At 52.9% G+C, this 12023-nt stretch overlaps 7 protein-coding genes across 7 annotated transcripts; 4 read left to right on the top strand and 3 right to left on the bottom strand.

Moving 5' to 3' along the window:
• The first annotated feature begins 212 nt into the window (after positions 1 to 212).
• On the top strand, positions 213 to 1284 carry V1518DRAFT_414936 (40S ribosomal protein eS7). The gene is made up of 3 exons (XM_066903689.1): positions 213 to 453; positions 649 to 731; positions 789 to 1284. The coding sequence occupies exons 1-3, from the start codon at positions 310 to 312 to the stop codon at positions 1141 to 1143; spliced, it is 582 nt and encodes a 193-aa protein (XP_066760271.1). The 5' UTR covers positions 213 to 309; the 3' UTR covers positions 1144 to 1284.
• On the top strand, positions 1285 to 2991 carry V1518DRAFT_414933 (ras family-domain-containing protein). Its single transcript, XM_066903688.1, has 4 exons — positions 1285 to 1487; positions 1672 to 1912; positions 2066 to 2138; positions 2192 to 2991. Exons 2-4 carry the CDS (start codon positions 1777 to 1779, stop codon positions 2664 to 2666), a joined length of 684 nt encoding a protein of 227 aa, XP_066760270.1. The 5' UTR covers positions 1285 to 1487; positions 1672 to 1776; the 3' UTR covers positions 2667 to 2991.
• A 120-nt stretch (positions 2992 to 3111) lies between these two features.
• Positions 3112 to 4736, top strand: V1518DRAFT_414929 (calponin homology domain-containing protein). The gene is made up of 4 exons (XM_066903687.1): positions 3112 to 3246; positions 3381 to 3591; positions 3658 to 4275; positions 4332 to 4736. Exons 2-4 carry the CDS (start codon positions 3445 to 3447, stop codon positions 4383 to 4385), a joined length of 819 nt encoding a protein of 272 aa, XP_066760269.1. The 5' UTR covers positions 3112 to 3246; positions 3381 to 3444; the 3' UTR covers positions 4386 to 4736.
• Positions 4737 to 6670: 1934 nt separating this feature from the next.
• Positions 6671 to 8704, top strand: V1518DRAFT_414922 (uncharacterized protein). Its single transcript, XM_066903686.1, has one exon. It carries the CDS (start codon positions 6993 to 6995, stop codon positions 8490 to 8492), a length of 1500 nt encoding a protein of 499 aa, XP_066760268.1. The 5' UTR covers positions 6671 to 6992; the 3' UTR covers positions 8493 to 8704.
• Positions 8380 to 9405, bottom strand: V1518DRAFT_414919 (actin-related protein 2/3 complex subunit 5). Its single transcript, XM_066903685.1, has 3 exons — positions 9113 to 9405; positions 8836 to 9015; positions 8380 to 8781 (listed from the first exon to the last, which is right to left on the bottom strand). The coding sequence occupies exons 1-3, from the start codon at positions 9341 to 9343 to the stop codon at positions 8719 to 8721; spliced, it is 474 nt and encodes a 157-aa protein (XP_066760267.1). The 5' UTR covers positions 9344 to 9405; the 3' UTR covers positions 8380 to 8718.
• A 63-nt stretch (positions 9406 to 9468) lies between these two features.
• Positions 9469 to 10923, bottom strand: V1518DRAFT_414916 (uncharacterized protein). Its single transcript, XM_066903684.1, has 4 exons — positions 10562 to 10923; positions 9978 to 10506; positions 9671 to 9927; positions 9469 to 9617 (listed from the first exon to the last, which is right to left on the bottom strand). Exons 1-4 carry the CDS (start codon positions 10853 to 10855, stop codon positions 9537 to 9539), a joined length of 1161 nt encoding a protein of 386 aa, XP_066760266.1. The 5' UTR covers positions 10856 to 10923; the 3' UTR covers positions 9469 to 9536.
• A 93-nt stretch (positions 10924 to 11016) lies between these two features.
• Positions 11017 to 11989, bottom strand: V1518DRAFT_392759 (uncharacterized protein). Its single transcript, XM_066901779.1, has 2 exons — positions 11512 to 11989; positions 11017 to 11459 (listed from the first exon to the last, which is right to left on the bottom strand). The coding sequence occupies exons 1-2, from the start codon at positions 11845 to 11847 to the stop codon at positions 11133 to 11135; spliced, it is 663 nt and encodes a 220-aa protein (XP_066760265.1). The 5' UTR covers positions 11848 to 11989; the 3' UTR covers positions 11017 to 11132.
• Between the last annotated feature and the right edge of the window lie 34 nt (positions 11990 to 12023).

The following is a 12023-nucleotide window of genomic DNA, read 5'->3' as shown; positions in this document are numbered from 1 at the left end:
AGAGGGGGATCAAGATGGTTTGGACGAGAGGCCTATACTGGTTGGCACAATCAGAGCTTGAAGCTACGTTTTATGCGTTGCTAGCCGTGACATGAATTCCAGCTTACGCACATTCTTGCAGCTCAGACGAGGGGTTCGTGCTGCACAGCCTCAGCAGCCCTAAGTGGGAGTTTAGGGCTAAAAGCGCAGTCACGGTGTAGGGCAAGGCGGGCAACATCTCGAAAGCTGGGCAGCGCACGCCGGATCTCGAAAGTTGCCCGTCGGTCTCAAGCTCAGCAGTACCGCTCTCGCACACACCCCACAGCAACGATGTCGGCCACGAACAAACTGACCAGCCCGTCCACCGCCAGCGATCTCGAGCTCGCCATCGCTCAGGCCCTTTTTGACCTCGAGACCTCTGTCGCCGACCTCAAGGCCGACCTGCGACCACTGCAGTTCTCCGCTGCCAAGGAGGTATGAACTATTTTTCTGGCTTATACCAGACAATACAAGTATGACCAGCTACCGGGTTTTGACAAGGGCATTTCTATGACTGGCAATCAATGGAGGGTTTAGTTCATTACTGCCGGTTTGGAAGTAGTCGTTGGCGAGTCGAAGTGTGGGAATACTCGTACAATCAAACACCCACGACTAACGCAACAATTCTAGATCGATGTCTCCGGCGGCAAGAAGGCGATTGCGGTCTTTGTTCCTGTTCCCCTCCTCGTTTCATTCCACAAGATTCAGCAGCGGTATGTGCGTGTCTACGTATTTTCACACGGACGATGGTACTAACGCGGCATCGCTAGTCTCACCCGCGAGCTGGAGAAGAAGTTCTCCGATCGTCACGTCGTGTTCATTGCCCAGCGACGAATTCTCCCTAAGCCAGGTCGCCGCTCAAGACTGAAGCAGAAGCGTCCCCGTTCGCGCACTCTCACTGCCGTGCACGACGCCATCCTCGAGGACCTTGTCTTCCCCACCGAGATCGTCGGCAAGAGAGTGCGATCGATTGTTGGCGGCGGCAAGATCCAGAAGGTGTTCCTCGACAATAAGGACTCGACTGCTATCGATTACAAGCTGGAGTCTTTTCAGTCTGTGTACTCGAAGCTCACAGGCAAGCAGGTCGTCTTTGAGTTCCCTGCCATCCAGGGCGACATCTATTAGATTACATGTCTTTAAAAGGGCGGGAGTCTCAAAAACAAAAAGGAGGTTTTGCGTTCATATATGTATCATAACAGCGTCTTGAAGTAATTGAGATGATGGCCAATGTGTGTGACTGTTTGTGAGCCGTCTGTGAGTCGTGCCGAGTATTACTTGGGGGCCATGCGTAGTTTTAGGTCTGGCCGCGGAAGGCTGGCCCCGGCACGACACCCGTGTAATGTAAGCACGACTATCGTAGTTGTGCACCTTCCGTATCATCATCATCATCTTCGCCTCAGCTCCGCCTCCGCTGTCCTGATCCCTTCCTCCGGCTTCATCTATCCCCTGGCCCGCGTCTTCATACGTCGGTATGTAGATTCTTGTCTGGCGCTGCGTGTGTTGGTGTCCACTACGTGTCTCCTTTTCTGCGCTCCTGTTGCCCCCGTCGCCGCAGCAGTAATACCAGCTTATCACCTTGCGGCCTCACCCACTTCACCAGCGCCTTCGCCTCTTCTTTGTTACCACCTGCTGACCTTTCTATTGTCTGCCTAGACAGTGCCTTGTTGCTTTTAGTTGTCGCCGTCGTCAGCCGCTTCGTCGTCCCACCTTCTCACTCGCCCCCCTCCGGCTCCCCTTTCTCCGCCCGTAATCATCACAATGAGCTCTTTGGACGTCGCGCCCTCCGCACCAAAGCCCACCGCGTCGGTCAAGCTTGTTCTGCTTGGTGAAGCTGCTGTCGGGAAGTCTAGCTTGGTCCTGCGGTTTGTCAGCAACGATTTCCAGGAGAACAAGGGTGAGTGTATTTCGTCGTCCCTGCGTCGCTTCTCTCGGTCCACTCTGTAGTGCCCGCGAGAGGCTGGATCATCATGATCTTGTTGCTACTGGCGCAACACTGCCGCGCGTTTTATTTTGTATTGGACAAACGCTAACGCGCGGGTCTCGACAGAGCCTACCATCGGAGCCGCTTTCCTCACGCAAAAGTGCACCCTTCCCAACAGAACCATCAAGTTCGAAATCTGGTACGTTTTGTCTTTGGTTGACTTATTTGCGCCGTGTTTTAATGATCTTCCAGGGATACCGCTGGCCAGGAGCGGTTCGCTTCGCTCGCCCCAATGTACTACAGAAATGCACAGACCGCTCTTGTCGTCTACGACCTCACGAAGCCTACTTCCCTCATCAAGGCGCGCCACTGGGTAAACGAGTTGCACGCACAAGCCAGCCCCAAGATCGTCATCGCGCTTGTTGGCAACAAGCTTGATTTGTGCAACGAGGCCGGTGAGAGTGAAGAGGAGGAGGATCGGCGCAAGATTACGACTGAGGAGGGCCGAAAGTTTGCTGAGGAAGAGGGTCTCCTGTTTTTCGAGACGTCTGCCAAGACCGGTGCCAACGTCCGGGACGTTTTCCTTGCCATCGCGTCCAAGATCCCGGAGGAGATCGTCAACAAGCGCGGTGGCGCTGCTGGCGCAAAGGGCCGGGCTGGCGCTGGCGAGCGAGGAGTCGACTTGGACTCTCGATCTGGAGAGAATGCCCAGGGCTGCGCTTGCTAGATCTCCTTTCTCCGCTCTTATCTTCTCCCTCAACTCCAATCTTCTGAATCTTTTTGGTGCTCGGTTCCTTTTCCCTATATAGCGCGTTTTTTCTTTTTTTCCGTCTTTTGCTGCGTTCTGCTAGTTCAGACATCGCTCGAGTATATATCTCTGCCTCGTTTTTTTAGTCTTCACGGCGGTGTGGTTCGATGGGTATAGCACAGTATGTTATCTAGTTGCTTGTTTGTGTCTCGCGGATGAGAAGGAAGGGATAATGAAATAATTGACTTGACTGATTCGCCGTGATTTATTAACGGCTATATTTGAATCGGATGCAAAATAGCTATGTGCATTTTAGTAAACCCACAGTGGTTTCTGCTTGAATCACGTTAGAGTGGCGGATCACGCAGTAGATCACAGCGCTTGGTTGCGACGCGTGATCCGGGAACGTGATCCCAGCTTCGCGCGTAAACACAGAACGACAACAACATCGTTAAGTCACTTTTCCTCCACCGCAACACCGAACCGGGAATCAGGAAAAGTGTTGTGTTTGGCGGTAGAGCTATTTGACGCGACTTTGATATATATAGGCACAAGTCTGGTACGTGAAGTTGATTCTTCTTTGCTGTACCTGACGCGTCGTCGGCGTACCTTGATTATCCTGTCTTTGTTTACATCCTTCTGAGCGTGAAACGCTAACGCTCGCCGGCTCATCGCTGGACCACCTCTCTCCAGACAGACATATCTCGTTGAACATTTCCTGAGGGCCTTGAAGGACACATTACCCACACACACAAAGATGGGCGAGTCTAGACAGGAACTGATTGCGTGGATGAACGACCTGCTGCAGCTGAACTTGACGGAGGTCAACCAGTGCGGTACGGGCGCGCCGCTGTGCCAGATCTTTGACAGCATCTACGGCGACTTGCCCATGGCGAAGGTCAAGGTATGAGTGGTTTTGTGTGGTTGTGTGCGGCAGATCAAGGGAAGATGTGCTGACTGACGACTACAGTTCAACGTGAACTCGGAGTACCAGTATATTTCAAATTTCAAAGTGCTGCAGGCGGCCTTTCTGCGCCATAAGATCAACAAGACCGTGCCGGTTGAGCGTTTGACAAAGTGCAAGTTCCAAGACAACCTCGAGTTCTTGCAATGGACGAAGAAGTTCTGGGACATGAACTTTCCCGGCGGCGACTACGACCCCATCGCCCGTCGCAAGGGCCAATCGCTCGTCTCAGGCGCACCCGCACGCGCGCCGTCGGTCGTATCGAACCGGAAAGCAAGCGGCTCGTCGACGACCAGCAATGGCAACCACAGCAGTATCAACAACCACCACTCAGCCTCAGCAAACACTAGTACTGTGTCATCCGGTCTTGCCCCGCGCACGAGGACGCCCTCGGCTAGCGTGCAGATTTCGCAACTGCAGGCCGACAACGCCGCGTTACGCGAGCACGCGGAGGCGCTGGAGCGCGAGCGAGACTTCTACTTTAACAAGTTGCGCGACATCGAGATCCTCGTGACTGCTGTCGCAGACGAGGATGCCGAGCAGATCGAGCGTGGCGAGAGGCCGTTGGATCCAGAGAAGGACATGCTCATCAAGCAGATCCAGGATATTCTATACACCACAGAGGTCAGTGCCGCTTGTGGGTAGATGTGCTCACATATGATTGCTGACATTTAATTTAGGAGGGATTTGAGATACCAGACCAGGTCGCAGAACTTGATGAAGAGACTTTTTAAAGCCGGACACTATGGCAAATTCTAAAGGTGTCCATATTGCATCTCTCTTGTACGGGCTTTGTGGCATCATCGCCCTGGTCGACGAGCAGGATACACAAGTTGGGCCAGTTTTTTTTGTATAATTTGAAATATCCTGATAGTTGAAGCGTTAATATCCAGTTCTTGTGTGATTCTAGTTTATTTATAGTGATTGTTACACAAGTCTTTGCGAAATCGGTGGACTCTAAATTAGTTGGCAATGTCACGGTGCCCGCCAGTCGCATCTAGCACGAGTTCACTGCGATCCAGTAAATGTCCATTGTATAAGAGCTACAACGCTGTCCCCTGTAGTGCAAGAATCTAGCAGCTGAGCGGGTGCGCGGTCTACAGAGGTCAGGACGACACATGGCGGTTAGGGGCTGACCGTCCTGCCAGACAAACCCCGACGCCGCGCTTTAAAATGGCGCTGGGCGTACAGGGCTGCTGCGACCCCTCTATTCCAAGAGATGTGACCCTGTATCAAACTCTCCTCCTACACCTTCCACTCAATCTCACTTCCTTCGGAGACGACAGCTACTCATCGCCGCGATACAATTCTGTCCGCTCTCTCCGCTTGCTCATCTTGCTCACAGCAGGACACAGGAAGAGAAATAAATGGTGACATACCTGTTTTATAACGACGGTTTTTAGTGTTTGCCATATTCTTCGCAATCGGTCCGCGTTGATCCTCAATCCTCGCTCGTTCTGTCACGGTCATATCTACGAATGCACTAACAATATAAAACCTGCCAACCTTCTCGCCCTCGGTGTTCCCTCCGGTACTTCCAACACTATCTCTCCACCAGTTTCGCAGGCCCTTCTAACTTACTATCCCCTGAAGTCCCGGCCTCTTTCTTTTCAGTCACTCTTCCAACGTTGTCCTCAAGTCGCCTCTGTTCTTCTCGTTCTCTAGTTCCAGGTATTCCTGTGCTCCTGGTATTCTTGCTCGCGTAGTGTCCTCTCAGTGTCAAATCCGTCTACTCTAGGCACCACCTCTAGTGTGGTATTCGTTTCAGTAGAGACTGTTCAACAGGAGTAGTCCAGGAATAAAGATCACTGTACAGGACACCACCGTTAACCTTGGTATAGGCACAGTGAATCTCGCGTTGGGTCTGTTTGCTATATTACTTGCGCAAAAGTAACTGTGAGACTCGCTATTAGTTCTGATTATGCAGGGAGAGAAATAATAAGATAGATCGTATCCTTTGCGCTCGGATCTGGGCGGGCTTCGAGTTGCGGAATTTCTTGGGTATTACTAAATTTGGAAGGGGGCGGGGGCGCTGAACCTGTACGATCGTCGACGATTGATCGAAGTGATGAGAGAGCAAGGAGGAGTACTTACCGAAGGACATCAGTTTAGATGAGCTGGGTCCTGACGATCTTGTGGCTGTGTGAGGAGGTCCTGACTCCTGAGCGTAATTATGTGGAGTTGTCTGATCGGGCGGATGAGAAGTAATCCTTGCGACGGCGAGACTGTTGTAAACAAGACGAGCGAACAAGTTGAAGAAGACGAGAAAATACAGATGAGTGATCAGAACGAGCAAGGACATACGAAACGCAGGGGCTGGGTGTCTCGGTAGATGAAGAGGAAGGAGAGAAGTGAGAAGCGGAGTGTGGAGAGTATGAAGTTGTTGGCTGCTGAGCGAGGACGCCGGTGCTGTGCGGCAGTCCTGCCCAGAAGCGCTTCCTTCTTACTTGCACGAACTGCACGCGTCGTCTCCGCGTTCTTTGCTTGGAAACGTTCTGCATCATCTGCCACATCTTAAGGCAGCTTGCTCCGCTCATCTGTCTTCTAACTAATTGCTGGTCCTCTGCATGAAGCGAGCTGAAACTGGATTCCACGCTCTCAATTACTTCTAAACACAGAAACGCACAACAACAGACTGTCTGGATACAAAATATGTCTGTGGAGCGAATACAACGCGTGATTCGCACCTCGTCCAGATAACAAGAGTCTGCTCTTGTTCTGGCCATAGATAACCCATTGCACAAATCTCGCGCTTATACTGCTAGGCTGCCTTCTTGACTCTAGACTCTGGACCTCGTCTAGCTCCTGAAGCTATGCAAGACCGAGGGTCTGCGCTCATCGCGTCGAGTAAGCGACTCTCTAGAGCCCCTGGTTGCTGCAACAACGAGCCGCATGAGCTAGCGCAACCGCAATAACAGCGTGAACTTTGTGGCCGTAAAATTCCTATGCCACTATATCTGCGTGTCAGCCGCACCGCCTCTGTTTACTAATTTTGGGACCACAAGTTTGCTGCGGGGCACTGCGAACAGGAGATCACCGAGGCTCTGCATGAAATCAGAGCAGGACTGCGTCCGCAGTGGTCGACTTTGCACTGGACGACCATTCCCACTGGGAGAATAGAGCGGGATCAGCAGATCCGGAGCAAATCACAGACTGCTCTCTTGGGCCACGGCATAATTATCGTGTGCGGTTTGTGCGACGGTGGTCTCGCGAGCCTCAGCCTAAGTAAGGCAATTACCGTCTATCGCCAAATCTCTTGTGCGCGCGAGCTCTTTTCTTCATCAACAATTTACGTATATTGATATTTCCCCAGGAACCGTAAGCTGCTAAACGAGACGGCCATGAAAGCACAGGGATCAATTAACGAGGCTCTTCGCAAGGCACCCATGCGCAGAACTGCTGGGATCAACCGCCGCCATGATCACGACGACGACAATGTCGCCGTACCTTCGATTTTCGACGACGTCACACCCCCGCCGATCACGAAGAATGCTACTTCAGCAGAACAGACATCAGCCGCAAAGGAGGCTAAGCTGGTACTGTCGACGAAGGCGGCTGCACCCCGTTTTCCCGATCCATTAGCCCTCACACAGCGTCCCTATGGCATGTTTACGGCTGGAACTGCGTTGGGCTTCTTTGCCGCCAGCATATTTCCCGAGGCCTCCGCGTGTATACGTCGTGTCGTCGACCGGTTCTTATACGGCGTTGTGATTCTGCTCATGTGGGGTGTTGTCTTCCTCGCCGGCTCTTTGTACTACTTCCGCGATGCACGGAAACGAAGCGGCACGAAACTTGAATGGGAAGCACAAATAAGCAGGATACTGAAATTGTTTGCGCCAGGGGAAGCACTGTTCACGAACGCGCAGGCGGTAGCGGCGCATCTGGATAATGCTGCGACTACTGCAGCGACTCCAGCTGCGGTAGCTAACCCGACGAAGACAAAGTCGCCGGCCACGACTAAGAAGGTGAAGTCAGTACAGGACGCGGCGAAGCCATATCCAGCATATTCAGATGGCACTGAGCAGTCATTGACACCGCTCGAAGCACTCGCAAAGCGCCAGAAGGCATTGAAGCCAGATTCTGCATCTCCCGCAGTCACTCGTCATGATAGCATGGGTTCACAAAAGTCGTCTCTACACTCAGTTTTGTCAAAAGCGCATTCTGTTCCATCGTCGTTGTCGCTGCCGTCATTGCCAGAGATCGTTTCCACGCTACCTAACGGCACTGAAGCCACACCACGGACTGCTCGCAGAACAGTGAGCAGCAATGGCTTCACGCCGGCACCAGACTCCTCCCGGTCATACGACGACGCCAAACTCGCCACAACATTTCTTCCTGACTCCGTCACCCGCGAGAAATTCGTCACGGTGCGAACACTTCCACGCGTTTCGACCAACTACACATTCAAGGATGTGATAAGCGAGTGCAGTCCCACCGTGGTGAAGGCGACCGCTCCCGGGCGTGATCCGAACCAGTTCCCGCTTGTCGCGGCGTTTGTCCGTTCAGACGAGAACGAGCTGCCTGTTAAGTTCTGCGGGTCAGGCTTGGCGCTACGGATCACCATGCAGGGATTGGTGCTCACGGACGACAATGGATCCAAGGGTGGAGATCTGAAAGCAGACATGATCGCGCTCATTGAGTATGACTTCAAAACAATGTCTATCATGCGTGCAACAACGCAGACATGGCCGCCGATCCAGATCACATATATATTTCATAAGGAGTCTACTCTGAAGGCGACTGTCGGTCTGCGCTCGCTAAAGCGCGAGCTACGATTGCATGGTGTCGATGTGAAGGAGATGGACGGACAGGCAATCCTGGCTGCCATTTCCTCATCGTAAATACCTTGTTAATTGTTGTAGTCGAAATTTATCGGAATTTTAGGACGCTATTTGCGGTTTGTTGCATCATTAAGGAACGCAGCATGGTGTGTCATAAGCACGATGTAAATAATTTTTACACGGCGACGAGTAATCGATGATGATGATTGACAATTGCACAGGATAAGGAAATCTAAACAATCGCAAAAAATATAACTAATATACAAGACCGGAGACGCAAAATAACCTAGACAACCCGTCTGTCGGAGAGATACCGAACAATAGCGCCCTGTCCCGCGATGTCGGTCACCTGCGCGCAAAATATTAGCGTCAAATCCTTCATTGTGAGCTTGAGTTGACATACCTTTTCGAACCAGGCGAGCAGCACGCCGGAGACACCGTGGGTCTCGGGGACACCCATGCCTTTGTAGAGGTACTTGATCAGCGTGTCGCGCTGCTCGGGCGACAGCTTGTCGACAATCTTGCTCATGTCGACGGTTTTGATGGTCGCGAGGATGTCGAGCACAGTCGCGAGGTGTATGTTCTAGATCAGTTAGTGTGCGTTGCATAGTTGTGTGCAGCGACCTCGGCTACCCTGGCCAGCAAGCTACCACGCACACGCGAAAGGCGATGTCACACACCTTAACCTCGGGCGTACTCGTGTACGGCGGCTGATCGAGCGCGGCGGTGAGCGCGCCGACGTGGTCGCCGCGCGAGAGCAGGCCGCGAATGGACTGCCCAAACGCTTGGATGTCGGACACGCTGACCGGCGGCAGGTTCGCGATGCTCGGCGGGATCAGGTCCTCCGGTGGGATATTATTCTCGGGGTCGAGGATGTCGATGTTGATGCGGCGGAAATTGACGGTCGCCATTGTCGTTAACTGATGGTAGGTGGTGGGATAAGAAGAGTGGTGACGTTGAAGGGCTGGTTCGGTGGTTGAGTGACCACGGCAGCGGCGACTCGTCGCGGTCGAGTACGTCCTCTACGCAGTCGATCATCACAAACATCTACACCGCGCTTCTATACAATTACTACTGCTTATCTACAATGCAAATGCGACTTATTTACAGAATATCCTTAAAACTCACGTCTGCGGTTCCGCGTTCTAGCGGCTTCGGCTGGTTCGGGCTTGGCTTCCATCCAATCTACACACGTTAGCATACCTGTTATGCCAATGAGCACACACAGCGTGACGTACCATATAAATGATCCGGAACGTAGCCGGTAACGACCCGTCGTCGTTCGCGTGCATGTCCTTGTACACCTTCTCTGCGGCTTCGATTAGCTTGCGAGGGAGGTAGTGCGGGCGATTCAACACAGCGTTGCTCTCGCCCATATCGCGCAAATCGCGCATCAGCGACATCATGTCGGGGTAGGATACGATGATGTCGTCGACGTCGACTGTGATCAGGTTGTAGCCTGCTTGCTGCATCAGGCCGCCCATGTCGCGGACGTCTGCCGAGGGTTAGCATATATAGCACAGCTGCAATTGAAGGACAACTCGCCTGCTAATGGGGATAAACGCGGTGCAATGCGACCATAGACGTCCATCTCCGCGATTTGAAGCGCGGTACGCAATTCGAATAGGGAATCACCACCACACATGCTAGCGATGAACAAACCATCCGGCACGAGCATGTACTTTATCTTCTGCAGCAGCCCTGGAAGATCATTCACCCAATGAATCGACATGTTGCTAATCACCGTGTTCACAGTATTCTCAAATTGAAAGTCGCTAACCTCCGTCTTGGCCACGGGGGCGCCGCGGATGGCGGAGAGTAGTTCTGCAGTGAATAAAACCTCCTCGTCGGTTTGTACGCGCGTGATGTCGAGTTCCCGGTTGAATGAGAATTTTTCGGGGTCCGCATCTCGGTAGAGCAGTTTCTCTGACATTTCAGTCATGATTATTCGACCGAGGCGGGACTGGAGTACCGCTTTGTCATTCGGATCCTCGCGTTCGCCGCAGATCGCCTGCTCAATACTGCCAGCTCCAGCACCAAGGTCGATCATTGTATCATGATTCCGCGCGATCAACTATCATCATTAGTTCGTGCATGCGTGGACAGCATGACAAGGCGCGACAACTTACAAGGAGCCTCTCAATCAGCCGGTCAGCCACTTCAGCGCGAAGATAGTCGACGACCCGACTATTCTCGGGATTCGACGCCGCCCGGTCGCGTTGTCGGCGCTTCACTTGCCGGCTGAAAACCTGCATGACCTGTGCCCTCGCGACGGGGGTGGTGCTGAAGTGTCGTCGTGCGAATGCCGCATGGTCACTGTCGCACGGCGGCGTGTGTGGCACGGCCGTCGTTCTTAGATGTGACGAAACAAAGTGAAATAATGAGGGTCGCAGCGGCCGGGTGAGACAATGTAGCTGTTTCATGGCAATTGCGTGGCCATGCCGTGGTGTTAGATGTCGCGCGACAATGCTGTCAGACCCTTGAGTTATGTATCGAAATCTGGGCTGGGGATCTTCAAACCTAGCGCAGTACTCACAGTACTACTACGACCACAAAGCCAGTCACCTGGAAAATCTACTCAAGGTCAAAAATAAGTGGTGAATTTATATACAGACGACAAGCTAAACACAATATGCAAGTTTAGACGAAAGGGAAACAACGAGAAACACACAAATACGTCAAACTCCCGGGGACATGAAATTATCGCCGCAATCGTTTATTCTTCTCCAAAAAATCCTTTGCCTCATTTATCTTCGTTGCCATGTACGGCGACCCGCCCCTGTCAGGGTGGTTGAGCAGCATGATCCGTCGATGGGCCTCCTTTAGCTTCGTTCGCGTTAGAGAGGACTCGGCGAGACCCAGGATCAACAGCGCTTCCTTAGCGTTCATTTTCGGATCAAAGCCGCCCTTGTAATATTTGCTGGTCGACGCGCCGGCGCAACCAGTGCGCGCACGTATGGCACGAACGCCCATGCGGGTTGCGAGGGCGGCGGCAACGATGCTGGCGCCGAAGATTATCGGATGTTCCTGTGCCTGTTAGCTCGCCACCCCACCAAACGAACACGGTGTTGTAACGTACTGTAGCGTAATCTTGGACCTCTTCAAAAAAGCCCTTCGGAATCTCCTCATGCGTGGCAAACGTGGGCGCCGTCTCTGGAACAGGATACAGCGAGCCGGCTTGTAACCGCTGACCGGAGAGCGGTGCAAGGATGTCCTCGACCGACATCTGCATATCTTGGCTACCGGGTGCAGCAGTGGCAGGCGAATCTGTTGTCCGCGCAACGGCGACATCGTCGAGGAATGCGTCGTGTTGTGACGGTGCTGGTTGCTGTGACGGTGATTGTGTCGAGGAAGACTTGTCCCGGTTATTGCTCGACGAGGAGCCCGAGAACAGGCCTCGGATGAAGTCAGACATGTGTGTGCTGGCAGGCGGGCAAAGATGCCAAAGCAGCCGTGAGCAACTATGAGCGAGCAATATGCGCCCGGGAACCGAGCGGGTGAGAAGGCGACGGGTACGCGCGTTATGCTAGAAACTGGTGAGGTCGTCGCGATGATTTTGGCGAACTGCTTCTCGAAAATAAAATGCGACAA

This window comes from Limtongia smithiae, assembly GCF_038497785.1.
Source record: "Limtongia smithiae strain NRRL Y-17922 unplaced genomic scaffold V1518scaffold_4, whole genome shotgun sequence".
Classification (NCBI taxonomy): domain Eukaryota; kingdom Fungi; phylum Ascomycota; class Lipomycetes; order Lipomycetales; family Lipomycetaceae; genus Limtongia; species Limtongia smithiae.
Note: the sequence above shows the minus strand (reverse complement) of the source record. Positions and strands in the feature narration are given on the sequence as shown.

What these genes read in the sequence shown, in the direction of transcription:
- V1518DRAFT_414936 (XM_066903689.1), top strand. Translation starts at nt 310, where the DNA reads ATGTCGGCCACGAACAAACTGACCAGCCCGTCCACCGCCAGCGATCTC. An exon ending in AGTTCTCCGCTGCCAAGGAG is followed by an intron (nt 454 to 648) that starts GTATGAACTATT and finishes CAACAATTCTAG; the next exon opens with ATCGATGTCTCCGGCGGCAA. An exon ending in TTCCACAAGATTCAGCAGCG is followed by an intron (nt 732 to 788) that starts GTATGTGCGTGT and finishes CGGCATCGCTAG; the next exon opens with TCTCACCCGCGAGCTGGAGA.
- V1518DRAFT_392759 (XM_066901779.1), bottom strand. Translation starts at nt 11,847, where the DNA reads ATGTCTGACTTCATCCGAGGCCTGTTCTCGGGCTCCTCGTCGAGCAAT. An exon ending in AGGTCCAAGATTACGCTACA is followed by an intron (nt 11,460 to 11,511) that starts GTACGTTACAAC and finishes TAACAGGCACAG; the next exon opens with GAACATCCGATAATCTTCGG.
- V1518DRAFT_414919 (XM_066903685.1), bottom strand. Translation starts at nt 9,343, where the DNA reads ATGGCGACCGTCAATTTCCGCCGCATCAACATCGACATCCTCGACCCC. An exon ending in CGAGTACGCCCGAGGTTAAG is followed by an intron (nt 9,016 to 9,112) that starts GTGTGTGACATC and finishes TAACTGATCTAG; the next exon opens with AACATACACCTCGCGACTGT. An exon ending in TGCTCGCCTGGTTCGAAAAG is followed by an intron (nt 8,782 to 8,835) that starts GTATGTCAACTC and finishes TTTTGCGCGCAG; the next exon opens with GTGACCGACATCGCGGGACA.
- V1518DRAFT_414929 (XM_066903687.1), top strand. Translation starts at nt 3,445, where the DNA reads ATGGGCGAGTCTAGACAGGAACTGATTGCGTGGATGAACGACCTGCTG. An exon ending in TGCCCATGGCGAAGGTCAAG is followed by an intron (nt 3,592 to 3,657) that starts GTATGAGTGGTT and finishes TGACGACTACAG; the next exon opens with TTCAACGTGAACTCGGAGTA. An exon ending in ATATTCTATACACCACAGAG is followed by an intron (nt 4,276 to 4,331) that starts GTCAGTGCCGCT and finishes CATTTAATTTAG; the next exon opens with GAGGGATTTGAGATACCAGA.
- V1518DRAFT_414916 (XM_066903684.1), bottom strand. Translation starts at nt 10,855, where the DNA reads ATGAAACAGCTACATTGTCTCACCCGGCCGCTGCGACCCTCATTATTT. An exon ending in GCGTTTATCCCCATTAGCAG is followed by an intron (nt 9,928 to 9,977) that starts GCGAGTTGTCCT and finishes AACCCTCGGCAG; the next exon opens with ACGTCCGCGACATGGGCGGC. An exon ending in CGTTCCGGATCATTTATATG is followed by an intron (nt 9,618 to 9,670) that starts GTACGTCACGCT and finishes TAACGTGTGTAG; the next exon opens with ATTGGATGGAAGCCAAGCCC.
- V1518DRAFT_414933 (XM_066903688.1), top strand. Translation starts at nt 1,777, where the DNA reads ATGAGCTCTTTGGACGTCGCGCCCTCCGCACCAAAGCCCACCGCGTCG. An exon ending in CGATTTCCAGGAGAACAAGG is followed by an intron (nt 1,913 to 2,065) that starts GTGAGTGTATTT and finishes GGGTCTCGACAG; the next exon opens with AGCCTACCATCGGAGCCGCT. An exon ending in ACCATCAAGTTCGAAATCTG is followed by an intron (nt 2,139 to 2,191) that starts GTACGTTTTGTC and finishes ATGATCTTCCAG; the next exon opens with GGATACCGCTGGCCAGGAGC.
- V1518DRAFT_414922 (XM_066903686.1), top strand. Translation starts at nt 6,993, where the DNA reads ATGAAAGCACAGGGATCAATTAACGAGGCTCTTCGCAAGGCACCCATG.